This window comes from Orycteropus afer, unplaced genomic scaffold, assembly GCF_000298275.1.
Source record: "Orycteropus afer afer isolate SDZICR_OR568_19922 unplaced genomic scaffold, OryAfe1.0 scaffold00018, whole genome shotgun sequence".
NCBI classification, from domain to species: domain Eukaryota; kingdom Metazoa; phylum Chordata; class Mammalia; order Tubulidentata; family Orycteropodidae; genus Orycteropus; species Orycteropus afer.
In genome coordinates, this window is record NW_006921605.1 from 18,311,647 (window position 1) to 18,321,575 (window position 9,929).

General features: G+C 39.8%; 1 protein-coding gene across 1 annotated transcript in view; it reads left to right on the forward strand.

Moving 5' to 3' along the window:
• Positions 1-9,929, forward strand: part of POLG2 (DNA polymerase gamma 2, accessory subunit) — a 17,989-nt gene that overhangs the window by 7,319 nt on the left and 741 nt on the right. The window contains exons 2-7 of the mRNA XM_007959718.2: positions 1,205-1,331; positions 1,449-1,554; positions 2,890-3,063; positions 5,036-5,176; positions 7,126-7,206; positions 8,548-8,648. Of these exons, the coding sequence (XP_007957909.1) occupies positions 1,205-1,331; positions 1,449-1,554; positions 2,890-3,063; positions 5,036-5,176; positions 7,126-7,206; positions 8,548-8,648 (730 nt within the window). The remainder of the gene's footprint in view (positions 1-1,204; positions 1,332-1,448; positions 1,555-2,889; positions 3,064-5,035; positions 5,177-7,125; positions 7,207-8,547; positions 8,649-9,929) is intronic.

Genomic DNA, 9,929 nt, shown 5'->3' on the forward strand with positions numbered 1-9,929 from the left:
GCCAGCCGTCTGGTTAGCAGGCAAGTGTCTTAGCCACTATGCTACCAGAGCTCCCTTATTAATACAATTAGGGATTAAGTTGATTGGAGGCTGAGTTTCAGTCTTTCCACTAAACCCTTACCCCTAGAGTATGGCCCTTGGAGTGTCCCAAATAAAAGTCCCTCCTCTTTGGTGGGCTAGAAACTACTTGGCTTACTATTTCAGCCTCTCAGCACTTCCACTGGAGAATTGGAAAAGCGGGACTAAATGTTGAGTTCTCCTCTTTGCTACCTTCTTTCCAAATCTTGGACCTTCAAGTCTCTGCTGCCTTGCTAGCTCTCCTATGTTTTTTAACAGATTTTTTCCAAAAAAAAATTTTAACCAGCTTTTGTCATTATCAACAAGCTAGTCTACTTTACCAGAAGTGGAATCTTAACTCAAGTACCTTGAATAAAATATAGGCAGTTATCAGGTTAGGAACATCCAACTTGGTACAATTTGAGGTACATACAATGGTTCATAACAAACCGACCTACTTTGTGTCGAGAAGCTCTGGTGGCACAGTAGTTAAAGCATTCAGTTGGTAACAAATAAGATGGGCAGTTCAAACCCACCAACTCTTCCACGGGATTTACGGCCTTGAAAACCCTGTGGGGTAGTTCTATTCTGTCTGGTTGGGTCTCTGTGAGGTGGAAATGACTCCATGGCAGTGGGTTTGGGTTTTTGGGTAGAATCAGAATGCAGTGCATGAATTTTAATTGGACTCTGGTTTAGGGTGAAAAAGAAAAGTAATAAATGACCTTTTGAGTGACAATTGGAGAAAATAAAATATGACTTTGTTAAGTGATATTCTCAATTTTTTATGGTATTATAATGGTATACAAAAAATATTTTTATTTTTAGGAGATGGTGTGCTAAAGTATTTTTGGATGAATAAGGAAAAACCAAGTGTGGTAAAATGTTGACAGTTGGTGAATCTAGGTGAAGGATATATGGGTGTTTATTATACTTTTCTTTAAATATTTAGTAGAAAATATTCAAACTAAAAAGTTTTGAAGAAACTGCCTTAAACTAAGTGTTGTTCAGTTAAGATCTGCCTTAATAGCTACTTGCTACTTGTCTGCCTGTCCTGACATTTTTATAATACTGATCTATTCATAACTTGACAAAAATTATTTGAGTTTATGGAATAGATTTATACAACAGTTGGTTTCTCTTTTGACAGGTGCCTTGAAGCACTATGTTAATTGCCTGGATCTGGTAAACAAGAAGCTGCCTTTTGGCCTTGCTCAGATTGGAGTGTGTTTTCATCCTGTTGCTGGTACTAAACAGACACCTAATGGTGTTAAAAGGTATAAAAAATGGTGGATAATTTGGCCTTATATTTCAGTAGGCAAGTCCTTTTCACTTTGGGGTAAATTATGTCACTTTTAAAGAAGTTGACTTTCTGACATTTCTGATACCTAAAGCATCGGTGAGAGGACTGCAGCTTCCCTGGTGTGGTTTACTTCTGCAAGAACGGCAAGCCAGTGGCTGGATTTCTGGCTGCGTCATCGACTGCTGTGGTGGAGAAAGGTAGTACTACAATACTTCAGTAATTAGTGGGGAAATTGTTTTCGTGTCAGAAGTAATACCTCTGTACAACAAATAACATTTTGTCTAAAGGGACTATGTTATATTTGTAAGAGACAGCTCTATAATCAATCAAATGTAAATAGAAAAAACCTTTATAATGATTCCTGTTGTTCCAGATAATAGTTACTTTGGTAAAGACTTTGTTACTTTCATCTCCTAACTCAAAAGCTTTTGTTGATAAGCCTCTTATATCCAAAGTGAAATTGAGACTCCTCGCCCAGTGTTCCCAGTATTCCTGGCTCGTGCAGTTTGACCATTGCTCACTCTTACAGCTTTAGCTTTTGCTACCTTCCTTTATGAACTTTCTGTATTAGTCAAAATGTTTTTTGAACTATTAAATGCCTGGGGCTTCCTGAGAACTCAATAATACAATATTTTTATTGCTAATACGCAGTTATTTTTATTTTTCCCATTTCTTACTTTTGCCCATGCTGTACTCCCTGCCTGAAACATCTTCTTTGCAAATCCTTCATCTTTCAAAATTCTGTTGAAGTCCCGTGTTTGCCATGTGTCTACCCACCCTCTCCAATGATAAGTAATCTTTCCTGCTAACCAGTACTTCTTATCTCTGCTGTCTCTTTGGGATTTAATCCTCTATTGGTGCCTAAGGCACTTGACTGCTAACCAGAAGGCTGGCGGTTCAAACCCACCAGCCACTCCTCGAAGGAAGGTGGGCAATCCTACTTCTGTAAGTCTATCAGAATACCAGCCTTGGAGCCTGAGGCTATTAGAGAAGATTGAGCTTTTTTTAAAAAAAGAAAAAACACCTCTGCCCCTAAATCCTCTAGAGTCTCTGATTCCTTTCAACTGGATTATTCTGTAATTTATAATCAAGCTGTAGATTTTGCTGAAAACAGTTGAAGTAAGCACTTTTTTCTTGATTGTCTTAGCTTTTCTCCATCCTTAGAGAATCCCTACCCAAACTAAATGGGGGAATCACAAATAATCACGCACTTCATAGAAGGATAAAAATGATGTGTATATGATACTATCTTCTTCATCCCCCTTAGTTGATGCTTACCTTCCCCTCTTACTAATTGACCACAGAAAGGCTGGATAGCATCAACATTTCTCAATAATTCTTTCAGACTAAAAAATTTTCAGCAATACTTTTGCTCATATTTCAATTTCCTACTTGGGACTTGACTAATTTCAATCAGTTGCTGCATAAAACGTCTCAGATAACTTTAATTCTTAGAGATGATGATAAGGTAGAGGTAGATGACCATTTATTTTAATAAGTTAACAAGACAAACGGAAGCTTTTCTCTTCCAGTTTGCAGTGAGTCCATCTAACTTCAGCAGCAGTGAGTGTCAGGATGACAAGGGACGAAAAGGAAACCACCTTTACTACAGTTTTCCCTGGGGAAAGGAGCCAATAGAAACTTTGTGGAATCTGGGAGATCATGAACTCTTACACACTTATCCTGGAAATGTGTCTGAATTACACGTATGTTTTACCTTGAGCTCCTGTTTACTCTTTACCTAGGGGTCCCCAATTGTGAACCTTCCTGAACCCTTTGAGACTATGTGGCAGACATGGTGCTCCATTACCCCTTGATACTTCATGTGTATTTCTCAAGCACAAGGGTACTCAGCTACATACCAGATTCCTCATCAAAACCAGGAAATGAATAGTAATCCACGAAGGGCCATCCCTGGATTATGAATAAGTTCCATTCATAAGTCTATCTTTAAGTTGAATTTGTACATAAGTTGGTACAGTTTTTATCTAACATCACTTAGTCACATATTTATTTGTCTTAGTATATAGTGTACCTTTCTATGCATAAAAATCATTAAGGAAACACTTCCAGATATACTAAGACATCTTTACCATAATTACACAGTAAAAATAATAATAATGTTTTGATATACACCACAAAGTAGCTAGTACCCATTTATTATTAGGGGTAGCGCAGTGCATATGACTGCTAACCAGAAGGTTGGCGGTTCAAACCCAGCAGCCGCTCCATGGAAGGAAGATGGGGCAGTTGGCTTCTGTAAAGATTTACCACCTTGGAAATCCAATCGGGGTCACTATGAGTTAGGATTGCCTCAGTGGCAGTGGGTTTGGGTTTATTTATTTATTTATTTTTTTGGTATTATATATGTAACTTGAATTTTTAATATAATAAGCTTTACAAGGGTTGATTCATAACTATGGGTTGTACATAATTGGGACATTCATAACCTGGGAACTGCCTGTAATGCTGGACATTTTCTCGTTTAGTATAACTTATGTACTACCATCCAGGGAGCTCTGGTAGCGTAGTGCCTAAGGCACTTTACTGCTAACCAGAAGGCTGGTGGTTCAAACCCACCAGCCACTCCTCAGAAGGAAGATGGGGCAATCTATTTCCGTAGTGATACGGCCTCGGAAACCCAAGGAGGGATCGCTATGAGTCGAGTCCGTCTCAACGGCACATAACAACAACAACAACTACCATCCAGTTCACAGGACCCTTGAGAGTTAACCAACTGTCCCAGTAATGCCTTTTATAGGCTCAGGATCCAATCCAGGATTATGTATTTCATATAGTTGTCACGTCTCTCGTCTTCTTTAGACTAACAATTCCCTCATCTTTGCTTGCGGTTCACAACTGGTGTTTTGAACATGACTTGCCAGTAACTTTGTAGGATGTTCGGTTTGGGTATGTCTAATGTTTCCTTGTGACTTACACATTTTGCCAGGAATAGGACAGAGGTGGTGCTGCCATCTTCTCAGTAGTCTGTCAGGAGACGTATAGTATCAGTTTGTCCCATTACTGGTGACAGTGATTCTTGGTTTAGGTAGCATCCACCAGGTTTCTACTATGTAAGTTAATAGGTAATAAGCGTTCTTCTGAGCTTTATTAATAATGTTGCTGTTGTTACGTGCCGTTGAGTCGGACCTGACTCATAGCGACCCCTCCTTGGGTTTCTGAGGCAGTATCACTATGGAAGTAGATTGCCAAAACTTCCTTCCGAGGAGTGGCTGGTGGGTTTGAACCGCCAGCCTTCTGGTTACCGGTCAAGTGCCTTAGGCACTATGCTACCAGAGCTCCCTTATTAATGATAGTCAAATAGTTTCTACTGAAGAATGTTACCTCTCAAAATACCAATTCTCACCTAGAGGAAAAAATAGTGGTACACAGTTCAGAGTCTTTGGGAGGGGACCAAGCACTGGTAGTGTTTTAAAACTCACAGGTGATTCTAATCTGTAGTCAGTTGCAACCCACTGATCTAGATCCTGCTCCCTGAGAGTGGATGTGGGCCCAAGGTCTGCCGTAGGCTTGGCACAGAGTGGGTGCTCAGCAAGCATTTGTAAAGTGAATGTATAATCCCGTATGTTGATCGTATCGTATGAGCCTAAACTGTGTTCTTTTAAGAAACAATCCTGCTAAATGATACTTTTGTTTTTGTTGGGCTTTGCTGTGAAGGGCCGAGATGGACGGAAAAATGTGGTTCCTTGTGTTCTGTCTGTAAATGGAGATCTCGACCGAGGCACGCTGGCTTACCTCTATGATTCTCTCCAGCTGACAGAGGACTCCTTTACAAGAAAGAAACATCTTCATAGAAAGGTGCTTTTGATATTTCATAGAGAGATTTGGGAAACGAAAAATAGATTTTTTTCCTTTTTTTTTTATGTTAGTGTGCTCTCTTTCTAATGTACATTCTGAATAATAAATTTCTTTAGCGAAAATACTTTAACTATTGTTTTGTTTTTTGGAATCGAGCCTCAGGAGTAATAGGTTCCCAGAACAGAGAAATCCCAAAGGTATTTTTATTTGCTTACGAGACAGCTATCCCTGTGATTCTTAGCTGCTGAGCCTTTCCAGTGATAGCGCCTGTTTGTGTCAGAAGCTAGTTATAAGCAGGAGTGTAAGGAGGATTAAGACAGATAGCACCAGCAAGACCTGTGGTATTGACCTCTCTACACCAGGGATCTGGCTTCTGGTCTTGTTCCCAGTGACCACTAGTTCACAGAAGCTAGATAGGAACCTGGATCAAGGGAAAGGGAGGGCATTGAAGTTAGAGAAAAGAAATGACTATTGGGGTAAGAGTTGGGAGGAAATGGGAGGGACCAAGAACACAAGTTGGAGGGATTTGTCTGGAACTGGAGTTACTTGAAACAGCAGAGAAGAAAGCAAGGGTGGTATGGACATGGTAAATAGTCCACTGAGACTGGCGAACTTTTGAAGGTTACTTTACTCACACCCTCTATTTTCTTGGAATTAGACGAAGTTATTAGCTTGCATTGAGGAGAATTGGTGGCAGTAGTTTCTGAGTGGCAAGACTAGAATAGTCATATTTCCCTTGAATGTGAAAGAGAAGTACGTAACGTCAGAAAGCTTTAACAGGTAGCGTTGAGTGCCCAGCTGGAGTCAGAGTTTGCAGCACCATTCTACAAGGTTAAAAAAGCTATGTTCATTTAGCCTCCTGTGGGCATACAAAACTCCAATTATAGACTCATTTTGGGGGTTGGGGTTTATAAGGTGTATGTAGCAAACAGAGGAAGGGGGATCCTTTTTTCTCTTACACCCCACATCTAAACCATTAGCAAATCTTCCTTGACTCCACCTTCAGAGTGTTTCCTGACTGACCCCTCCTTACCACCTCTGCTGCTACCATCCCCCCGTGCCCAGGTTGTGTTGCTCCTCTGCTCAGAACGCTCCAGTTACTTCTTCAGGCCACTCGAGGGAAGGCTAACGACCCTGGAGCGTTTGGCAGAGCCCTGTCCTTTTTGGCCTCCTTGCCTACCACTATGCACCTCTGTCCCCTCCAGCAGGGCCCTCCAGCAGCGTTGACCTTATTTCTGGAGCCTACCAGACATGCACCCAGCCCACCCTTGGCCCTTGTTTTCCTGTTGCCTCATACTCTTCCTTCATTGGCCACATGTCTTGCTCTCCCGCCTCCTTTTAAGTCTGCTCAAATGTCACCTTAGGAAGGGGGCCTTCTCTCACCTAGTTTAAAATTCCAAGTAGCCTCCTACTCCCTACCCCTTGCTAATATTCTCTGTCTCTCACCCCCCATTTTGTTCTAGCACGTATGTCCTTCAAATTTGTCATTGACTTACCTGTTTCTCTCCACCATGAGGGACAAGAATTTTTGTCCCCAGCACCTAGAACTATTTCTGGCACATAGTAGCTTTTCTAATATTTATTGAGTGGATGGATGCATGAGAAAAGTAGTGGGTTTGGTAAGAGGTAGTCCAAATGATAAACCATGGGGTCCAGGCTGGGCAGTAAAGAAAGTGATGTCAGGAAGGAAAAGCAGATTGATTGCAGGAAAATGAAGTTGTCACAAAATGGGAGAGCAGTTACTTTGTTCCTGCAAAATGCCTAAGTGGAGACTGTTGGGCAGCCAGCTAGACAAGTGAATACATTTTCAAATGTTGTTTTATGATCTTAGCTAGCTTTCATTTTCACACAGAAAATCTTAGCAGTTTAAGAAACTTCAGGTTTGTTGGTACTTGTGTTCTGTATAAACAAGATACACTCTCTCCGCCCCCTCCTTTTAATTGCCTTAGGTACTTAAACTTCACCCTTGTCTAGCTCCTATTAAGGTTGCTGTGGATGTGGGAAGAGGCCCAACAGTGGAACTAAGACAGGTAGGTTGAATGAGTTTTAATATCATGATTTTGCTTATAACCATTATTCCAAGCAAATAAGTAGCTTGTCCTGTAAAATTTTATTTTGATTCATTAGCTTTTTAAAACTCTTTCACTAAATAATGAATTGTGGATAAATACTGTGGTTAATTATAGATTCATGCTTAGTCATAGTTCCATTTTTTAAAAAAGTATAGTCTTGGTAATAAAAGTGTTGATGCAGATGTCTTGTGAGTTATTTCTTGCTCCCTTCTCCTTTTAATACTTTTGAAACTTACTGGTATCAGCAGAGGCTCTGGATCTAGGATTTAATCTTGAGAAAAGCCAGGGGGCTGGTTTTAGTTTCTTTCCAGAGACCTCTTCTGACCTGTTGCAGTCCAATTAGTTCCAACTCATAGTGACCCTATAGCATAGAGTGGAACTGCCCTGTAGGGTTTTCAAGGCTGTAATCTTCTTTACTGGTTCTTTCTTCTCCTCCTGACATGATAGTGTACCTCAGTTCTTAACTTTCAGATGAGTTTAGACCTACTTATTTTGTCTGCTAGAATCTGTTTTGGTTTTGTTTGCTTGTGTTTTGTTTTGTAACATTTTATTGTGGTTTGGGTAGAAGTTTACAGAGCACATTAGTTTCCCATTCAGCAGTTTATACACATTTGGTAATGTGGCATTAGTTACATTCCCCTCTCTGTAACAGCACACCTCCCACTTCCTGGTTTCCATTACCCATCTTATCTGCGCCTTTCTACCCTCTGACCTTTGTTTTTGGGTAAATACTGCCCTGGGTCTCCTATGGTTGGTTGATTGTCCTGAGAAGCATGTTCCTCAAGGTGTTAATTGTTTACTTTAGAGGCGTTGATAGGCTGACAGGTATTCTCTGGGAATTGGTTCAGTTCCACATTGTTTGTGTTTTGAATGTTAATTATAATAGAAATTCCTATGCTTGGCATAAAAATTTCAAAGATTTTTGTTTAGTACTATTAGTGCTTAAAAAACTCACTGCTGTCATGTTGATTCTGACTCAATAGCGACCCCTCCTTGGGTTTTGAGGTGGTATGTCTGCAGAAGTAGATTGCCCGGTCTTCCTGGAGTGGCTGGTAGGTTTGAACCGCCAGCCTTCTCATTAGCAGTCAAATGCCTTAAGCACTACACCACCAGAGCTTATTGAAATTATACAATTTATAAAATATACCATTTATAAGTTGTAAGCATTACAATCACATAATTAAAACAATTTATACCCATTTTGGAGACTGAAGAAAGTGATTTGTGGTTTGACAAAAACAGGGCAATCACTGTCTACTTTTCTTTGTTTCACATTTGAAGTTTTTTGTTCTCCCCCAGGTTTGTCAAGGGCTATTTAATGAATTATTAGAAAATGGAATTTCTGTGTGGCCTGGTTATTTGGAAACTGTGCACTCCTCATTGGAACAACTTTATTCAAAGTAAGAAAAGTTCTCTTTCTTGTCATTAAAGAATGTATTTATTCAGAGTTTTTGATTATATGATGTTACTTTATAAGTAACAGAAATAAATATCTTCCAAATATATATAAAATGTAATTAAAAATTGTTCCTGACCTTGCCTTTTATAGAATCATATGCCTTTAGTTAATTATACAGCTGAGAGTAGTGTATTTATTCAGATATATTTGAGTGTGTGGACTGTGCAGCTCCAAGATGTAATATCATGAAGCGTGTATGACATAGTCTGTCAGTTTATTGGGAGCGAAATTACACATGTTGGATGCATTTTTTAAATAAGACTGGAGGGGCTTTCCTTGCCAGCATTCTGGTTCATTCCATCGCCCTTAACTGTTGTGTAAAAGTTGTGAGGTTTGTGCTTTGCTCTTTAGTTCTTTGATAACTTGTTAAAATACACCTTTCAGATGATATCAGCAGAAAAAAAATAGGTTTCTATAGTTAGAGCAACTCATGGTTTTCTCATATAGAAAATGAAAGGGTGGAGCTTGAACTTTCCAGTCCTCTCAGGTTCTAAAATCTTATCCTTGGAGTCATGTACACATGATCAAATCATGGTGGTTCTTTATATGGTAAAGGGTTATTGTCCCAGAATATTTCTGTCCAGGTATTTAGTAAACACCTACTGTGTTTTATCCAGGTGTTTAGTCAGTGCCTCCTGCTGTGCACTTTGATACTGCAGTGAACAAAACTAAAGCGTTTTCTGTTCTTAGGAAGCTTATATTCTAGAGGGCCAGAATAGATAATAAACAAGTAAATAGATAAATAAGGTAATTTTTGGTAGAACCCCACAAAAAAATAATAATGAGACAGTGTGATTGGACAAGCAAAAGGAAGGCTAGTGTGGATATATTCCATTATTGCTGAACTAGAAACTATATGTATATGATGTTATAAATTAAGCATGATTTCAGTACAATGATTGGTTGGGTATTGGATCTTTATTATAATATATTTATTATTCAAAAAACCAAACTCACTGCCGTCGAGTTGGATCTGACTCATAGTGACTCCTTGGGTTTCCAAGGCAGTATCACTATGGAAATAGATTGCCCAACCTTCCTTCCGAGGAGTGGCTGGTGGGTTTGAACCGCCATCCATCTGGTTACCAGTCAAGTGCCTTAGGCACTACGCTACCGTGTTGTTGTTGTTGTTGTCATCATTACGTGCCATCGAGTTGGACCTGACTCATAGCGACCCCTCCTTGGGTTTCTGAGGCGGTATCACTACAGAAGTAGATTGCCC